At 43.1% G+C, this 20,882-nt stretch overlaps 1 protein-coding gene and 1 long non-coding RNA gene across 2 annotated transcripts in view; one reads left to right on the top strand and one right to left on the bottom strand.

The window, feature by feature from the left end:
- The window catches only part of LOC310762276, a 466,366-nt gene that overhangs the window by 387,124 nt on the left and 58,360 nt on the right, over positions 1-20,882 (top strand). The window lies entirely within an intron of this gene.
- AP2M1 (adaptor related protein complex 2 subunit mu 1) overlaps positions 1-20,882 on the bottom strand; it is a 28,387-nt gene that overhangs the window by 3,441 nt on the left and 4,064 nt on the right. Inside the window, exons 2-7 of the mRNA XM_083612928.1 lie at positions 15,088-15,204; positions 8,297-8,562; positions 6,407-6,489; positions 2,871-3,006; positions 2,617-2,758; positions 365-484 (exon numbers count right to left, since the gene is read on the bottom strand). Coding sequence (XP_083469054.1) covers positions 365-484; positions 2,617-2,758; positions 2,871-3,006; positions 6,407-6,489; positions 8,297-8,562; positions 15,088-15,161 — 821 coding nt within the window. The 5' untranslated portion in view covers positions 15,162-15,204. The remainder of the gene's footprint in view (positions 1-364; positions 485-2,616; positions 2,759-2,870; positions 3,007-6,406; positions 6,490-8,296; positions 8,563-15,087; positions 15,205-20,882) is intronic.

Below are 20,882 nucleotides of genomic sequence, written 5' to 3'. Positions count from 1 at the left end.
GCCCCTTCTTCATGTGCCTCCTCCACAACAGGTCCAGAGGGCGGCAACACAAGAACGAGCCTTTTCTGCAGTGGCTCCCCGTTTGTGGAATGCTCTCCCTAGGGAGGTTTACCTGGCGCCTTCATTATATATCTTTAGGCACCATTTGGCCTCCAATGTCTCAAGCGGAAGAGTGTCAATCATCACCACCCCACGACCAATGCAATAGTTATAAGCTCCACCCCTTGTGCCAGTTCTGTACTAAAAATGCAAGTGCCAAGTGAAGAATACTTAGCTGTGACTTGCAGGGAGCCCCCCAATGATTCCCCTATGGCAGCCAAGGCAGAGGCAAACCTGTGCAGCAGCCTATTCCCACCAGCCATACCTCATGAGTTCAAACTCGCCGTCGGGGGGTATGAAGCTGATGCTCCGCTCCGAGTCAAACTTGCTGAGCCTCACGCACTGGTGGAAGGTGCAGTCATCAATAGCAATCGACTGCTTCCCACTACGGCACAAGAACACAAGGAGAGTCACAATCAGAAGCACTTGCTGGCATGCATCTGAGGCTGCAGCAGTACTCAGGCTATCAGCTGCAATGAGACTACTCTACGGAGCACTTTGCCATCACAGGAGGAATTATGAAGTAAACGAGGCAGAGAGGAGAGCAACTGGAGCCAACGGATTCCCTCACAGGCAGTAGGGCTGTTTGGCTATCCATCAAGACTCAAGTAATAGGCTTTTCCCCAGCAGCCCACCAGTGATCCCTATACAAGGCTCACTCCTGCTCTGCCCATAACACTTCATCTGGCAGGCTGGAGTCCAGTCTGCCCTGCCCAAGCCCTTTGGGTGGAAGAAGCAACATAACCCTACAAGAGGGATTTTGTTCAGACCATTAGGCAGCACAAGGCGGAAGGAGCTCTTTGCCCTCCAACCTTTGCATTTCCATGTACCAGAAAGGACTTGGGGGCCAGAAAATTTCCTCTCTCACAGGCTTAAAAGATCAGCAAAGTCACTGGAGTTTAGTGTTGACTTACAGCATCCAGTGAGGTCTCACTTTTTTGCACCTTTTGCTGAAAGAGGCAGGGGAGGCTCCCCGCAGCCACTTGTAGAAGAAAAACTCCAGGAACAATCCAACACCACCAAGATCTCATTGCAACTCTTGGCTAGTGCAAGTGTTGAATGGGAGCAAGCGAATGACACTCGAGACACAGACGTCATTCAAGGAGGGTGTGCCAGAGTACAGAAGGGTTGCTTCTGGGCCACAGGGTACAGAAGGGGGTGCCCAAGACATGGAATGGGCATAGGAAACAGCTTGCTTCATATTTATATGGTTCAGGCTTTGTTTCAAGAGGGAGCTGGCTGAACAGCCTGGCCAGTATCTTTTGCCGAAAGGGTTTGGTAAAGGCTTCACTTAGCAACTTGTCTCTTGCATTCTACTGGGAATATCTCTTTGAAATTCAGGCTCTCTCTCACACACATATGATGCAGTGTTGAAGAAAAGTAATTTTCCCACAGCCCAATGAATTTACTTCTCTGCCCACTGTTATCACAATAAAACCATATTTAGATTCATTTTCCTATTCAAACTTCTCTCATGGGTTTCCCCACCTGCTTTCGTACCTGGGAGGAGGAAGGAGTTCCTGCGTCATCTGGCTACTCTGCTAAATGCAAGAAGCCAACCACAGCCTTCGCCAGGAGTAGTAACCCCTACTATAAAGCCTTATGAAACTCGCCCAGCTTGCGCAGGACTGTCCCCAGACCAGCCTGATGGAACAGCAACACTTTGTAGTGGGCTTTGTTCCCTAGAACAGGCAAGTGGCAGCTCAGCCTTCAATCACAGGCATGACCTGTGTGGAAGTGTCTAAAGATGGTGGCACATGCACAAGTCACACAAAGCAAAAAGATGGGGAAGGGGTGAGGAGTGCGTGCACACAGCAGTAAGCAGGTTATCTACCTTCCTGTTTCACTGGAGTCAGCAGAACACAAAAAGGAAAAAAAAAAGAATTCATTAACAAAAGTGGTTATCAGGGAGTAAGGAGGGCCTCAGAGCCAGTCAGCCTGCACCACCCCAGGTGGTCCATTTGAAAACTGACAAGACCACAGACAGCTATGCTTTAGTTGAAGCTGACACATGGAGGGAGAAGTAGACCAATGCTGGTTGCGGCATTATTCCACCCCACCACTCCCATTCATTCCACAGACTAGCTAGCCCAGTGGGAAGGGACGCAATTTCATGGCTCTTAATTTACAGGCTCATAACATATAATACACACTAGATTAGGATAGTTTGCTAATTGGCCAAGCCAACAATAGGGGAATGTTGAGTGGAATGAAAAATCAGCTTTGCTTGGTACCTCGTTAAATCAAGATTCGCTATTTATACCTTCTGCTGTTCTCACTCCCATTCAAAACATCATCAATTTGGAAGTAGCAGCAAGACTAGAGAACAATTGACTAGCTTACTGGAAATGGGTTATAAACAAAAGTGGTTCTGGTCTCAGCAGGGTGTAAAACAAGAACAATCACCCTCAAGAAAGCTAGAGTGGCTTCCCAAATGAGAAGGGAGCAAGACAGGGCAGAAAGACACACAAAGTTCAGCTGTGCCAACTGGGGCCCACAGTCAGCACCCACCCCTACCTCTTCCCTGTTTCATCCGCAGTCCCTTTGCCTTGTTTCTCAATTACAATCTTGTCATTCATGCCAAACTTGCATTCTGGCATTCCGCTCAGGTAGCTCTTCATCACCACCCTGCCAGAGACATGGGCGCTCAATACCTGACCTGGAGAGAAATGCAGAAAGAACAACTGCTAAAGCAGGAGAGAAGAAAGTGTCATCACCTTCAACCTCCTTCCTTTATTTTACTAGAACAGGAGCCCCTTTGCAGCACTTACCTTGTGGTGACATCAGCAAGTTCACACTCTCCAGCACATCCAAGAAGAGTTCATTGCGACGATATTTGATCCCTTCACGCCTCCAGCCAATTTGACCAGTTACCTGGCTAGTAATCTGAGATTGCTCTTCCTTAGTCTGAAGGACAAAGAACATACATGCTTTTAGGAGCCCAATATGTCACAGGCAAACTCTACCAACAACAGAAGATTGCCCTGCATGACAATAAACTTGCTACAAATAGACATACCTGCAACCACTACCCATTTATTCTATGAACACCCAAGGGGCCAGTGGGCAGATCAGTGTGGAGAACATCAGTCACGTCAACTAGGAAAGGAGGTAAGTTCTTAGGTGCATCTGTTCTAAGGGTCAAGATTTCAAAGTTACACCCCCATTGGGTTTGGAAATGTTACAATTGAAAGTGCACTCTGCCCTCGTATGTGCTGTGGAAACAGGCACTTGCAAGCCAGGAGTACGACAAGGAAACACAATTTGAATACTACAAGGAGGCTGAAGATGTAGTTATGCCAGAGAAAGGGTCACTGCCCATTCCGCCCAATCAACTGGTTTTTCATCCCAAAAAGACTCTACAATCATTCACGCAGTGCAAGGCCACTGGTCAGTCCCCGTTTCAGAACCGTCTCATAACTGGTGCCCCTTTGGAAGGACCTGGGAGGAATTGCAAATTTTCCTACCTGATGCTATAGGCAGGTCCACCAGTCACACGCAGAGTGAGAAAAACAGATGCATAGCAGCAAGCGCAGCACATACAGGGTTAGGAGCCAAGCAGGTCAGTGGGAGGGAAGGAGGAAGAGAGAAGAGTGTTATGCTCAGGACAATCTCAGGTTCTACAAAGCTGCTCATCTATTCGGTTAATAAGCCTGGCCGAGGGAGGAGTCTTCTAGTAGACCTGCCTTCTCAACTTGGTTTGAGCAGAGCTGGTAGGAGCTGCAGACCGAAACATGTGGAGGGCACCAGGTTGAGAAAGGCTGGACTAGACTAGGCTGAGAATGCCAGCAATGGGGAAGTAATAATCTAACAGGCAGGACTGCAGGGCGAGACTCAAGGCCAGATTGCCTGGATGCCTCTGCAACTCAGGTGAGCTGGAGACAGAAAATGCTGTACTAAGCTAAGTATCTGCCCCTTGAGAGAAGCATCAGAAATAGAGGATGATTTCCTCTTAAATTTACAACCTATATATAGAGAGAGAGAGAGACCATTTGTCCATTCACATGTGACTTGACACATGGCAATGGATCAATTCAGACCACAGGCTAGCTTCTTCTTCATAATAATAATAATAATAATAATAATAATAATAATAATAATAATAATAATTTATTATTTATACCCCACCTATCTGATTGTGTATCCCCAGCCACTCTGGGCAGCTTCCATCAGAGTATTAAAAACAGAATAAAACTTCAAACATTAAAAACTTCCCTAAGCAGGGCTGCCTTCAGATGTCTTCTAAAAAGTAACATAGTTGCTTATTGCCTTGACATCTGATGGGAGGGTGTTCCACAGGGTGGGTGCCACTACCGAGAAGGCCCTCTGCCTGGTTTCCTCTAACTTCACTTCTCACAGTGAGGGAACTGCCAGAAAGCCCTCGGTGCTGCACCTCAGTGTCCGGGCTAAACGATGGGGGTGGACATGGCAAGTACCTACATCCTGACCCAACTCCATGCCTATATCTATACCAGAACACACTCCACCTCTCAAAACTGGCTGGCATGTTGGCCACCCATGTCTTTGACATCTGGTATCCAGGAGGTGGGTAACATGCCAGTGGTGGGCAAACAAGGCGGAAAAGCAAATGTCAAATTTACCTTTGAACAGCAGGCTAGTTTCTAGAGAGACTCATACACCTCTCTTTATTCTCTAGGAAGGCTAGCAAGAGGCATTACGAGAGAGTTCAAGGACACATTCTAGCCAAGTAAAAAAAATCGAAGGTGGGTGCAAAGTAAGGCAGGTGAGGGGTGTGCCTGAGAAGGGGGTTTGTGGGGGGCAGAGTCCCTAGAAACAGACTGAGGCCAGCAGGGTTTGGCCCCCAGGCCTGAGTTTCCCCATCGCTGGCTTAATACTACATCCAAAACTGGCCACTGATTATCCCAAAGGTACCTGCCGAGCAGCAATATGAATCTGGTCTCCACTGCTCTTTCCCAGCACCAGACTGTTCATCCATAACAGCTGCCCACAGTGACAACTCTTCACTAGTCCCCCTGTTCTAGGGCAGCCTTTTATCTACACATCAACCACATTCCTGTTACCTCATGACAGCATGCCAACTTACTGTCCAGGACTCATTGCATGGAGGCTGTACAGGCACCACTAGTATTAGTGCAGGTCAAATCTTTTGGCCAATTTACAAGCCCTGTTTATCTATACTTAATCTGTCCCAGATTACTTACAGCATAAAACATGCCACTTTTCATGACTCCTTCCATATGCCACCTAGAACTAATTTCTGAAGCATCATTTGAATTACAGTGCTATAGTTCTGCTCCAGTCTTCTGCTTCAGAGCATTTCCAACATCCTTCTCTTGCCCTCCACTCCAAAAACAGAATCATTGAATTGTAAAGTTGGAAGATACTCCCAAGGGTCATTTAGTCCAACCCCCTGCAATGCAGGAATCTCAACTAAAGCATCCATGACAGATGGCCATCCAACCTCTGCTGAAAAACCAATGAAGGAGAGTCCACCACCTCCCAAGGGAGTCCCTTCTACTGTCAAACAGCTCTTAATGTCAGAGAGTTTTTCCTGATGTTTAGTCGGAAACTCCTTTCTTGTAACTTGAAGCCATATCTCATTCTTATCTTTCCACCTATACTAAGAGACCAAGGGCAGAAGATCTGTCGCTTTCTCACATAGGTTTATTACAAAAGTGTTAGTCTTTAGTCAGCATCTCAACTTATTTTGATACAATTGCTAACGCCACAGAGTCATTACAATGCAGAAGCCAACACCTGAAATATTTGACTGAAAGGTTTCTGAGTAAACACACAGGTGTCCAACTTTGATATTCTATACCAGCACCTACCCGGACCATGTTAGAGAACTGGATGCAGGCAGGTTATTCTAGAACTGGCAAAGCTGAATAGGGTCCTTTAATTACGCTGTTCTTTTAAAATAGTCCGAGGATATAAGCCAAGACAGTAAGAACACTTCAGGGATTCATATACCTTGTTTCCCGATGAGAAAAGAGAGACTCCAGAAAACCATCTATCTCCCAATAGGAGGAGCTCAATGTTTTATTTATTTATTTATTGAATTTATATACCGCCCTATACCCGGAGGTCTCAGGGCAGTTCACAAAACAAGAACATAAAACCATAATATATATAATCAAAATAAAAACAGCAACCAAATAACACCCTCCCCCCAAAAAAACACATTTTAAAAGGGCATAGGATGTTTTAAAAATAGCCATTTTCTGTCACAGTCACTGAGAGTCTGTGGTCACTCTAACTAATTATGTACAGAAAAGTGCACACCCCATATCCCAACTCTTCTTACCCTCTTTCCCATTTTTACCTGGCTCTTGATTCCTTGCTGAGTTATGAAGGTTTTCAGGGCCCCCGTCTCGGAATTCTGAGGGTAACCAAAATCCAGGATTTCTACAGAAGGGGGTAAAGAGTTATCAGAGAAAAGGCAACCACCGGAAAGTTTGGAGCATCAACTGCAGCCTTTGCTCACACTGACAAGCAACCACCCAATTCCCCACACCAACTGCAATCATGTTCAACATTGATCCCACGGAGCTGCCCTATAGTCTGCAGAAGTAAAGGTAAGACAGACAGTCCACTTAACAGGATGGAATCCAGACATCCAAGGGAACCTGCTCTGAAGCAGGATTATCCAACAGCAGCAGAATAATCTATCTTTGCAGCGTTTTCTTTAGGTTTTGATTTTCGCATGAGCATACCATAAAAATCAAAACCTAAAAAAATAACAGCAGAGTAGCAGGTGTCGCAGGGCAGGCCGACCAGCCAGGCTTGGGAAAAAGAAAACTGCCATTAGCTGCCCCCACCCAGCCCCCCCTCTGAGCTGCCTCTCAGGATCCAGATCTGCAACACAAATAGGAAGTGACACTGCGCTTGAGGACCTGCTTCCTGCTAGACTCCAGCAAGCTGAAGATCTATATAGCCTTCCTATTCTCTCTCCCAGAGAGAGAACCAGGCTCATAAATTCCAGCACACTGGTGCCATTCCTGGAATTCCACTATCTTTGTCACACTGATACAGCAGTAATTAAACCATGACTATAGAATTTGGGAACTAAGGAAGCTTAATTATATTCTTTGGATCACAGAAAGGCCAGCATTAAGAACTAAAGTGGACATCTGCCACCTTGTAAATGAAAGGTACTAAACCTTTTGAGTAGTAGATAGCCTGTGGGAATAGAGTTGAACTGAATCATCTCTCAGCAGCAGCTGTTAAGAAGGACTCTTTAAACCAAGGCTTACCAGACTGTTAAATGAGGGTCTATATTTTTTCTTGAATTAGAATTGCAAGCACACTTCACTTTTCACCTGAAAAGGTTTGCTTTTTGAACATATGGTTCACTTTTTAAAGCATGTAATATGAAGAATTACCTGCCCTCGCAAACCTAATCACATCTTTCTGTACGTGAAACGTTCCACGATGTGTCTAATCTGAGGGCAGGTAGTTCTGCAGAGTCCCTGCATCAGAATAGTCAAATAATGCAGCAGGAACAGAATTAGGGGTGCCAACTGGAAGGTTGCAGTTAGAGCAGCAAATTCAGATACAGCCAATTGTCTCCTTGGTGCAAATTAGGGACTAGTCAAGTCATGAGACTTTCATTAAAGCAGAATTTCTATAAGTACACTAGTGACAATTATGGAGTTAGTGTAAGCTAAGGCTGTTCAGCAGAGTTCTACCTCCCAAACAAGTGGTATTTGTACTACACACACCCTGCATTAAATAAAGTCTTCAGTCTGCAACTTAATTCTACAAACAAAGCACATTACGAGTTGAAATCTTGGTTCCAAAGCTAGGATGACTGTGTCGTCTCATTCATTTGATGGAAGAAGACAAGTTAACCTCCCAATTTAAACTCTATGCAGAATTAAATACAAAGCAGAAGCAAACTACTGTACAGAGAAAATGAAGTGCTTGCGGTGGGCTACACCCAACTCAAAGTTTTCCCAGCTGCACCAGCTCATTGTAACTTTAGCATTTAGCATTAAATGGAAAGTTATTGCAAGGCTAATAGTAACAATAATAATTTTATTATTTATACCCCGCCCATCTGGCTAAGCACTCGGGAGACCTGAATGTTTACATCAACAACATGCCCAACACCTGCTAGCCCATACTGGCAACCCCAAGTTTACAATGCAAGTTCTGGACATCTACTGCTAAACAAACCCCCCAGCATTGAGTCAGAACGGCTCATCCTCACCATCCAGTAGCTCATAGATGAGCACGAAGTTGTTCTTTATGTTCTCTTCACTGATCTTTCCAAAATAGGCAGTCATCACATCACACATCTTGTAGAGGAACTCAAAGACCATGGCAGCATTGACATTTTGCTTGGTGACAGCAGCGAGCCAGATGTTGGAACGCTTGACATGGAAGAAACTGGTGCGGGCAATGTTGGTAACAGGTGAGCGCACTTGCTGCCGTGCATGGATGACATTGACCCGGAAGGCATCCACTGCATTCCGCCTGGAGAATTGGAATGTGGCAGGAAGACAAGAGTAAGAGACCAAAAGCACCAGGCAGACAGGATACATACTATCCCACCAAGTTGTTTACCTATATCTCTGCTGAAGAAACCAAAGTGGTGTTGACAGACATAGGCATGCTGACCTATTCCTCCAACTTCAGAAGGCATGCTTCTTAAGGATTTAATCTGGTTTACATGTATAGTCTATACCAAGTTTATTATTAAATAGATGTAAAATTTAGCTCTTAATCAGCGCTTTTCAACTAATGACACTTGAACAGCCAGGCATATGGTGAAGTATCACAAGTTGAAAAGCGCTGCTCTAAGCAACACTATGGACAGAACAACAGTATATTATATTGCACATGAAGCAACTGCTTGCCGGTGTAAGAGCAAGTTCAGCAGTGGAACAAGCTGCCCAGGAGGGCAAGGAATCTCCACCCTGGGGAGATCGTCAATCAGGAGGCTCTGCAAGCATCTATGGGAATGTTAACAACAGGGAACTTCCCTGGGAACTTACTGGGTCCCTTTCGGCTATGGTAAGAAACTTCAAAGCAGTACCTTTTATTTACCATTTAATGCTTTCAGGTACCAAAGCACATCATTCCTCATCATCCATGCATCTGCCAATGCATACTAAATATTTGGTTGCAGTAGTGAGTGAGAGTCTGTTGCAATATACATGCTCCACCAAACTCAAATCAAGTCTGTGTGGCAACTAAGACCAGGGAGATCGAGGCCCAAATTCCCACTCAGCAACCAAGCTTACTGGGAGACCTGGGGACAGTCACTCCTGCTTGGCTTAGCCTACCTCACAGGACTGCAAGGATAAAATGGGAGGTGAGAGACCTTCCAAGCTATGTTGAGCACACTGGAGAAAGGGCAGGGTGTAAGAAATAAAGCAAGGCAAGGATAGAGAACTATAAAATGTACAAGTTTATCTTCTCCAAAGCCTCCCGGATCTGCCTTTTGACAGGGAAGAATACTGAAGGAAAAACCAAGAGAGGTGAAGCCAGAAAGACAGAATACCTGATTTGTTGAAACTTTGGTGCTCAGCTGCCTGCTCTACTCAGAGCGCCAAACTGCCTTTAGTGCTGCAGACAGATGTTATATGTGTCTGTTTCACTCTTAAGAGAGTGCACTTTGCAAGCTTCTTTTGCATCAACGTTACTACGTGATGAATCTGCCCAAGTAATACTAGCTCTAAGAATAATGGGAGGAGACTCAGGTGTACATAGCTTCTCAATACACCAGTTTCCTTGAGATCAGACAATGTGTTATACAAGTGACTTAAGAGTCTGTAGGTTTCAACCTCTTAAACTGGGAGGGTGATGAGTTGCTTTGAAATGGGCCGGACTATTTGCATTAATGTTAACATATGCTTTTGATGTAATACTACAGTGACTTTGGCCATACTATTAAATTTGGTATATCAAATCAGTTTCCCCATACTGCAGTGCCCATTACATCCTGCCATACATCTCTTACCTATTGCTACAGCAGCCAATGAGATGGGATGAACAGAAATGGCGCCAGCGAAGAAAAAGGAGGAGTGACAGCAACAAGAGAAAGGTTAGAACACACACATACACACAAAGCACAATGAATCTGAACAAAAAGAAAGAAAAGAAAGAAGAGACGACAGACAGCAACCCCCTCCCACTCCAAAGTTTCAAAGTGGTACTTAAATTCCCTAGGCAGCGGCAGCTGAAGCTCTTACAGGGGCAGCAAAACATACAGGTTTAACACTGTTCATGGAGAACCCAAGGTCAAGAGACAGCTACAGATCATGGCACTTGATGCCACTGATAAAATATGGGACAAGGAAGCCAAAGCTTGAATTAGCCTTTGGCCACACTTTTAATAGCCTGCTTTGCTTTGGCTTTAACTATTTCTAGTCCTCAGCTGCAGAAACTTGAATACCAACATTCATGCCCTAAAGATATTGAAGAGTAAATGTGACAACTCAGAATGTTTTAGAATTCGCATTATTAGCTAGCTTTCAAGTCCATCTTACAACTTTGGAGGCCAACTCGGCTGCTTTAGGAGATGGGAAGCATCAGCCTGCCAGTTCTCGAAAGTCCTTTGAGGCACAAAACCACCAACTGTAATAAATTACTCTGTTTCTATGAGTGCAGCCTCATCCTATTGATAACAAGTACTCTTGGAACAAATACTTCGAGTTTTGAAAGTCCCTGCCAAACACTTTTCTTTGCCCTTAGCCCCAGTTGACAATTTCTACATCAACTGAAGATTCAGAGGGATGGTTCCACTTTTCAAGCCATTCTGACTCTGCTATGCAAATGCAATATGAAGAAACACAAATTTTAAAAGAATTCAAGTAGCAAGTTGTAAAGCCTCACTTCCTTTGATGTTTAAGGCAGCAACTTTACATATGCAAGTTCAAGTTAGAATATGCTCAGATTCTGTTATTACCATTTAGAAGAAGACAGTGTGCTGTTGTGGGCAGAGCAGCCTATATCTAGCCTACACATCCTTTGCCACATACTTGTCCATCTAAAAGTGGTGGCTGCAATCTGATATTTCTATGTCCTTTCCTAAAGAATACTTCATTGAATTAGTCAGTGCACTGAAATATATCCTAATCTGAACAAGTGTGCTCTAACTGAGATAAACTGGTAGAAATACAAATACCTAAATGCTAGTTATGTTTTGGAACAGATTCTTGAAAGCTACTGAAGGGGCAAGTTCTCAAAATTCAGTATCTGGCAGCAATGCTAATGAGGAAATACAATGACTGATCGGTACCCAAACTTCATAGCTGCCTAATATGATTGTCTGTACGCAATATTTTTTATTTTTTGCCAAGCCAACATGCAGCTAGAAGATCACTGCTGCACACTAGACAAACATGCTCCATGCATACTACAAACCTGACCAGAGAAGTCTTGCATGAGCAGTATAGTAATTCAGGACATTGCTTTATCGAACTGTTATATAGGCATACTAGGTCAACATTCCAAAGCCACATGGGTCTGGTAATTTGTCCTCAATGCATGAAAACACATTTCATGGATAACAGAAGTTATGATTTGCCCAATAAAGCTTTCCTTCTGTAGAAACTAGGAAAGGCATGGCTAGCAGCAATAGATCCTTGCATGTTCTCTGCAAGACACCAGCACAGATAAATTCTGCTCCCCACACCTGCTTGTAATACTAAAATCTGCAAGTAGAAACTTAGTAGTGGCATCACTTTTGTTTAGAACTGCAGCCCATTCTGCATCAGTGGCTTCTGGAGTGTCACTTGGGACTTGCTGTTCCAAGAATGAAAATTATATCTCAGCAAAGAGATGGAGTTATCTAACAAATCTGTTGCCAAGTGAATTACATGAGGTTTATAACATTGTTACATTATTTTGCTGCCCTGGACAGAGTTATTAATAGTGTGGCATCTATTGGGAAATAACAACATTATCTGGACAAGTGCTATTGCAAGCATGCACATTCCTTCCCATCTCACTATCATTTGACCCAATTGTGGCTTAGTCAGCAACCCTGCTTCCTTGCAGCTTCCGCTTTGACAAGCAGGCTGCTTAATAGTAAGATTCAATCATCTATTTTCTACTTGTAGCACTTCCATAATGCACCGGATACACCCAAGAATATCAGGTAGGGCTTATCTCCCATACTACAACCCATACTACAACCCATACTACAACCCACTTCTCTATACATGCATAAGGGTTTTTTTTTAAGTGTTAACTGTGATCTCTTGGCACTGTACAGTACAAAGCTCTCAGACAAAATCCAGAACTCTTAATTTGACTCACTAATTTTTACACTGTTTAAACCATGCGAAGTTCATGGAATTTACTTTCACATATTAGGCAGACACATGCTGTTCAATGAAAGCCAGAAGCTCCACTTGAGACTGGCCACAAGTGTTACAGGTTTTTAAAGCTCTGCCCCAATCCTTTGCAGCCAAGTGCATTTAGAAATAGTTAAAGGGAAACATGTTTCAAAATAGTTAACTAGTTTCATATCACAGCCCTCCTATGAGAAGAGGATTGACAGAGTCCTGTGATAGAAGATGGCAGCACAGATCAGCTGTAATAAGCTGTGCAGAAGTTCCAAGCTCATGCAGGCAGCTAGGCATGCTACTATTGGCCCTCTTTGTCTTTAGAAATTTGAGCTGTGACCAATCCACAATCTACATTAGTCACCCTGATCATGTCTAGGCACCAGATAAAGGTGTCATTTGAAGCTTTATTCTGTGTGTCCATATTGTACAGGTTTCAAACCCCTCTCCTTCCCCAAAACCAATAGTTTAATGTACCATTCAGGAGGCAGAAGAAGCACTTTGACAAGACCAAAAAAAAAAAACACCCCATGCACCAACTTTCTGGCAAATAGGTAATAGTGAATGCTGGGCTCATCATAATAAATTTGATCCAGCTTTATCAGTCCACAAGAAGTAGGTGACCTCTTATCCCACATATACCAATAACTTTCTGCTTTAACAACTTTTGTAAGGACTCCTGGCAGGGATAAACTAGCTGCAGGTAATGGGTAAGTTGCTATTTACAAACCTGAATAGTGAGGCTTACATTATCTATTCAAAAAGAGATGAGAATCAGTTTAGCATGAGCTCCTGGGGTAGAGCCATGCTTAAGTGTCAGGAGCCATGTTCCAAGCCTTAAAGCACAAATTTCCAAGGCTAGAAACAAAGTTAAGACACATTCACACATTATGCATTACACTGAGCTGATATGAGGAGTGATATTTTGGAGACTAGGTACAGTAGCTAAACATGCAGTAGATCCAGAATAAGACACTGCAGGTAAAATAAAAAACTCATTTGAAAGTGTGGCCTTGGCTGTAAGTTATAGTTGCACTCTTTTCATTAAAAAATACAGTAACTCCCTGAGAAGTTATGTAGCTGTAGAACTTGACTTTTACTTTCCCTCATCTGGTGTGCAGAATGTTTTCTATTATGTCCCATCTGCCAGCTACTGGAGTGTGGCTATACTTCACAAAACTACAATTAGTAAATAGGTATTTACCTTTTTTCAATCTTTTGTATGTTTTAATGTATGGTTATGATTTTTTCTTGATTTTAAGAACCTGATTTTACCTTTCCTTAAGAGGAAAAACTCATCTTTAAGACTATAATTATGCACTTAAAGGCTACAGCTTCTGCCAGAACAGTGCTTAACAGTAACAGGTTATGAGACCAACGGTCACCAAAGGGATCCAAGGTCCTGCTGCCTAAAGCATAACAGAAAAGATTAGACACCAATCACCATAGCAGGCCCAAGTCTGAATTGGAAACTATGCTAAACTTGTACTTCAGGGGAGGGAACTCAGGCCCGTAGGCCAAAACTGACCCACCATGCTTCCCAAGTAGGCCCATGAGACCATTCTGAGGAAGCCATACTCAGCTGCACTACACCGAGCATCATACATGCCATCAGATGTGCAGCAAGTAAGGGTGGGTCTTCAAGCGAACAATCAGGAGCTTAACATGGGCTTCAGATTCCTCCTTTGCTGGAACAAGGGCTGTAACAGGAAAGGCAAAGCAGCCCTGACAAGCAGAACAGAGAGTAGGCCACTACTCTACAGCAATTGTAAGTCTTTGAGCCCTTGGTGGGTGAAAAGTGTGGAGTTGCTCTCAGCCAGTTGTGCCCACCCAGGTATGTGGCACAACATCAAGGCAGGCTTGAAGGCTGGGCTTGTTGTTTTTTATGATTATTTTATTATGCTGTGTACTATTATGTACTGTATTATGTTTTTATTATTATACTGTGTAAGGTATGTTCTTAATGTTGTACACACCCTGGGATCTTTGGATAAAGGGTAGTATATAGACCAAATAAATAAATATCTCTTGAAGCGCAGAATTATAGTAAACGCTTGCAAGGTTGACTCATTGGGTCAAGTTCTAGGATTCTACAAAGCATGCATCGGTTTCTTAAGCTGAAGGAAGATAAGAGACAAAAGAGATACTAAAATCTAGTCCTGATCCAGAAGCCATCTATACTTCTAGGGAGCTAGAATTAAACCATGCTCTAAACCCAACAGAGAAGCACTCAGGAATCTGAACTAAGACACCAAGGTGCTGCATTCAAGACAGGTCTGTGATGGTCATAGGAGTACAATGATTAAAGTGACACTGATCAGCATCTGAGCAGTTTCATAGGCTTTAAGTACTTTCCTAAACATATTAAAGCCTATGAAACTGTTCAGACAATGATCAATGTCACATTGATGGCTGTAGCCCTGTAACCATGAGAGACCATCCTAAAGAAGTTCTCCTCATACTAGAATCAATACGGCATTTAAGGAGAGCTATTCCCAACTACGCTATCATGATGGACATTTGACTGGGAATGATTCAAGCTATGATATACCCAGAGACGTAGAAGAATAGACACAGACTGGATGCAACACATAGCACACAATCTCTACATGCATACACAGTTAAAGCAGCAGCTCAGAAGCTACAAGAACTTGGATGCGGGTGCAGAATGAAAGCAGGGTGAAAATGTTGTTGAAGTACTTACCCAATGTCATCCCTGTAGACTCGAGAGATTAAAACCTCTCCCTTATGATTATAAATGAATAGGCCTCCAATCATGTTGAAATCTTAATCTTTCTTTTCCATGGTGCTTAAATCATATCTACAGATACAAGAGAGGAGATTATGAGACTTACAGTACAGAGCATAGGCTTAGGACAATTTAATAGCTTTGATAAGTCGGCTAATTCAATGACTCCCATTTCACCAGATCAAGATTATTCTTGGACACTGGCTTGTTCCCATCAAGGAAGCGTATGCCTTGCACTTCTATTCCAAACAATCAGTATTTATGCATCCTAACAGAACATGCTGTCATCTTAATGCTTACATCATTTACCAACAATCCCTACTACACAGATAGTTCCATAATATGCAGTGCTCAAATTTATAAATCCAATTGCCAGACCAAGGTTCTGAGTCCTTTCAGGTTTTGGTAGAATACCAATACCAACTGACATCAGTGGACTTCTAGTCCCAAAACTACTCTTTGCCTAATAAGCAAACACTGGCTTGGAAGCTTGTCCAATTCCCCTAATTAGTCACATGGAACTGCAATATTTACATGAGGTAGTCCAATAAGATATTTTGTTATGATCTCTGGTCAAGGCAAACTTCATATTGTGTTCCTTAGAGTCTAAGCTAGACTTATTTGCAAGGTGCAGCTGAAGAGTTAAGTAGCTGCTTGTCTGTACCTGCATAGGTCTAACTTCAGTATCAGCCTTGCAAAAGCAGCTCTTGAAAGCACACTTGCAAACAGTACAAGTTACTTCACCACTCAATAGGCTCCTAGTTACATGAATCTGCATGCAGCCTGTCCCAACACTGCAGGAGAGATTTCTAGAGCCACCTGCTGGGTGATTTCTAATTGAAGCTTTAAAGTTCTGGGCTTCCCCAGGCTCTCCATGGAAACTTAGAGCTGATGAGAATTCTCAAGTAGGAATAAGAAGTATTGATTTCATAGGGTCCACAATTCTCATGTTTCACCAACTCTTTATGTTGATAAGTGGCATGCTTTATAGGTTGGATGATGCAATGTTAGCTATGAAAGTGCCCTGCTAAGGGCTAAGAAGGCATGCCAGCCAGCCATAACCATTTTCAGAAGCTGCATAAGAGCAAAAATATGTTACAATTTTCACTTAGTGTGGCAGTGAGCTTAGGGTTTAACATTGTTCACCTAAGCAGATACACAAATGTGTACACTTGACTCAACTTTTTAAAACAGGAAGGTAGCATCCTTCCAGGAGCAAAGCATCAAGGAGATAGAAGCAAGAAAATATTGTTAGTAGCAACAGCTGCCTCTCCACAAGCCTTATTCTTATTTGCCAGGATGCACCTCAGCTCTTTGAGGAACTCTGACAGATGCCTACCTCCAGCCAGAGAAACCAGGAGCTCTAGACATCTTAAGGAAAGTGGGGTAGGATAAGATGCTTTTAGATAAGAATTCAAGGATGTACCGCCACAGTTCTGGGAACAACTGGGCCAGAAAACTTGTGTGCATTCAATTATATAACAGAAAGGAAGTAGCTCAGGAGTGTCATAGATAGTGCTATGAGTATTCTGAATGAATTCTGTGGCTCCTTAATTAACAGATTGGCAACTCCAGAAACAGAACAGTCTTCTAAGACACAGAACTGGCAACATTAGATTGTAGTACATTACACAGCAGGATGACTCATTGTGGAAGGTTGCCAAGATTTGTTCCACATAAAGACAAAGTCATGTTCCAAGTAACTGTCCATAGCTGTTCTTTGGAATTAGAAGAGGAAGCTTTGTTCTCAGTTCTGCCTTGAACCAACAACTCATGATATGTAGCAAGAAAGTTTATATTTTAAACAATGTAAAGTAGGCTTGGGTACAGAATCCACCATTTGTACCAAATTATGGAATAGCACAGAAGTTGTTTTTTTTTTTTTAAATGGTTTAATGTGAATGAGCAGCCAAATTCTTACTCTGCTCCTCCCCAGTGCCTACTGCTGCCATGCAGCTGGGAAACAAGACACAATCTGGTTTATCATGACATCCAAGGTAGAGGCACACAGTTTGCTGATTTCCAAATAAACCACAAACAGTAAGCCAATAATTTATTATTTGTTTCATAAAATTTATATACCATCTGATCGTTAAAAAGAAAAAAGCCTCAACGTGACTTACAAAAATCTTGGCTAGTGTTTATGGTTTGTTTGGAGAGACACAAACTATGAGCCCAGATTCAGATGTCACAATCAGTCACATTCTGTGTACAGTGGTGCCTACCAAGACGAAAAGAATCCGTTCCGCGAGTCTCTTCGTCTTGCAGTTTTTTCGTCTTGCGAAGCAAGCCCATTAGCGTCTTAGCGGATTAGCGCTATTAGCGGCTTAGCGGATCAGCTGATAAGCGGCTTAGCGGCTTGGGGAAAAGTGGGGGGAGGGGAAAAAACCCGCAGGAACTCGCAAGACATTTTCGTCTTGCGAAGCAAGCCCATAGGAAATTCGTTTTGCGAAGCACCTCCAAAACGGAAAACCCTTTCATCGAGCGGGTTTTCTGTCTTGCGATACATTCGTCTTGCGGGGCACCACTGTAGTTTCCCAGCAGTGCAGCTTAGAGTTTTTTGGGATGAGTGGGAGGATTGAGTGAGAACTTTTCAGATGCATCGATACACTGGCCAGGCCTAATAGCCATCTTCAAATATCTTAAGGGTTGTGACATGAAAGAGAAAACTTGTTTCATAATCAATAACCTTAGACTCTAAATTTGCATTTCCCCCCTCAATGTCATGCTCCAAGAGTACTAGGTGGAATAAGAGTACTAGGTGGAATAAGACACTACTGTACAGTGGTACCTCGGATTAAGAACTTAATTCGTTCTGGAGGTCCGTTCTTAACCTGAAACTGTTCTTAACCTAAGGTACCACTTTAGCTAATGGGGCCTCCCGCTGCCGCCACCGCACAATTTCTGTTCTCATCCTGAAGCAAACTTCTTAACCCAAGGTACTATTTCTGGGTTAGCGGAGTTTGTAACCTGAAGCGTCTGTAACCCAAGGTACCACTGTTCCTAGCTTCTTATACAATAATCCACAAGTATCAGCTTGGGCTACTAGCCAAGTCTCTACCTTTTTGGCTACTGATTCTGCAAACACAACAGGGTCTTGCTTCATTGGTTCAAGGACAAGGAAATGACAGCCATTTTCTTTTCTTATCCAAACTGCACAAGCGAACACCTGTTAGAGGCTGCTGCGAGTCGGAGGGAAAAGATAGTCTGCCCTGGCAAGGAGAATTGTGGGCATCCAAGTTGACATCAAATTGGGATTACCACTTTCACAAACTGCTCTGAGAGAAGCAAGCGGCTTTATCGTTGCTTGAAGGGTGTAGCACAAATTCGTCTTGTACACAAATCAGCACATCCATTTTAACAACGGCTCTTATCTTAGCTTCCTAACAGTACTGTGCAAGGGAGATTATAGACAGCAGACTTGCACATAGCCATTTTGAGCTGATGGCAATTACAGATCACAGCCAGCCATGCATATTTTGTTCCGTTCTCCAAATAATGCAGATAGCATCAGTACAGACTAGTATCTCTCTCAAATAACTTCATGCTCCTTAGAGCGCAATTCTTCAACCTTGCTTCCCCATCATCCTGAGCTGACATAGCCAATGGTCAGGTATGACAGGAGCTATAGTGCAACAACATGAGGGGAGACCCAAGGTTGAAGAACACTGTCTTAGAGCACTGCTGCTTTTCTCAACCCTATTGGGAAGACTTCCTCTCAACACAGTGGAACGCTTTCTATTCCATGTATCAAATATTATTTACACCCCAACAAATTAGTGAAATTTATGTTGCTGACTAACTTTGTCACAAGGAGTTCCACAGCTCAGCTCAAGCTAAGTAGTCAGAGCTCAAATGAGCAGAATATGAACAGGCTCATCAGAAAGAGAAAATATGATAGAGATTTACAAAAGTATGCATAGAGTGGAGTGAAAGGTTTCCCCCCACCTCTCATAATACTAAAGCCAATCATCATTCAATGAAAATGAGGGGTAGAACACCAAGGACAGTCAAAAGGAGCTTCTTCATAACAGTGAGAAGTAAAGCTATGGAATTTGTAACAAGAAATGGCCACCAATTTAAAAGGGAGTTAGCCTTATCCTAATCTCAAAGAAACACTTTGTTGGAAGTAGGGTTGGGTGATAGCTGGTTTTCAACAATGTGATATATCACAATGTTTCAACATCGTGATGAATCGTGATGTCTGAAATAAGGATGGAGTTATGTAGAGGCATTGGCTGGCTTCAGGGGTTTTTGGCAGGTCAAAAATTATGAAACCAGTATCATGATATGGACTTCAAACCAGTTTGGAACAATGTACCAATATAACACCCAGCCCCAGTTGGAAAATCCTAGATTTACAGTGGTACCTCTGGTTGCGAACAGGATCCATTCCGGAGGCCCGTCCGCAACATGAAAAGCCTGCAACATGAAATGCCGTATCTGTGCGTGTGCATGGCGCAATTTGGCGCTTGTGCACATGCGGCGAAACCCAGAAGTAACCCTTTCCGGTACTTCCGGGTTGCCACAGGACACAACCTGAAAAAACGTATCATGAATCAAACATAATATGAGGTATGACAGTATATGGCTCTCTGATCTCTGAGAGCCATCTGCTACACAGATTAATCAGCTCAAGTCACCATCACTTATAATGAATGCTGTTCCCCTTACCCAGGTAACTATAGTAGCATTTCTCAAACCTCTTAACAGAGAAGTCACACAGTATTTGAGATATGAAAGCTGGGAGTTAAATGGCACCTTAAACCTAGGTTATGGGCGCAACAATTGAATGCCTTGGCGTACTATTTATATAACAATACAAAGCTGAAAATGAATGAACTGCAGCTAAAATATTATGTTCATTTTTCCATGGTCTAGTCCTTCCCCTGCCCACCCTCCTAATATTATTAAGAGGGTCTCTTCTCCTTTTCTTCCACTCTGCAGTTTCAACCTGAAATTTTGGGTGCAGTACTGCGCCCAGAGCTCAGAAACAGCTCGCACTAATGAAATTCCCTGTCGCAAATTGTGCCTAGAACAATGGGAGTTTCGAACACTGAAGGCACACTTTTCAGTACTGAAAATGAGAAGCCACTGGACAAAAAGAAATGTGTGTTTCTGTGAGCCAAGGCATTTACTCAACTATGGAGGAGTCCACCACTGGCATTTCTGACTGACACTGTTCCAAGTCTGCCTCCTGTTTGGAAGCCTAGAGCAGTGACTATGCAAAAAAAGAAGAAGCTTGTCCTCAAAAAGAAAGGCCAAAAGCAAGTGGCAGTGCAACCAAGTTCTGCCATTAGCCCTCTACCTTTACCTTAAAGGCACCCCTCTCAGCCCAGCTGCTGACAATTTACATTAGGTTCCCTATTAACTAGCAAAAACCTGAGGGTAAGGTGAAAGCCATTCCAGGAAAGAGGATGCTCTTTGAAGAGTTTGGACCTTGTCCTCCAGCAAGGATAGCTGATCTTTACTAGTGATCTCAATATAATTTTAGAACATTCAAACAGAAACAGGCAATTACACAAACACCCCAAGTCCCAGAAGGCCTCCTTGTAAACTTTTAGCAAGACTGTGAGGTGGTACTGCTACCATCAATCATTTCTAGTCTATCTATGCAATTGACATACATCTATAGCCAGTTCTTTAGCAGAAACCTTTGGATTTGTCCATGAGCATTAAAGCAAAAATTTAATTGAACAACTATATGACTTTTAGAAGACATCTGAAGGGATGTTTTTAATGTTTGAAGC

Source organism: Podarcis filfolensis, assembly GCF_964270895.1.
Source record: "Podarcis filfolensis genome assembly, chromosome: 5".
Classification (NCBI taxonomy): domain Eukaryota; kingdom Metazoa; phylum Chordata; class Lepidosauria; order Squamata; family Lacertidae; genus Podarcis; species Podarcis filfolensis.
This window is presented reverse-complemented; position numbering and strand designations above follow the sequence as displayed.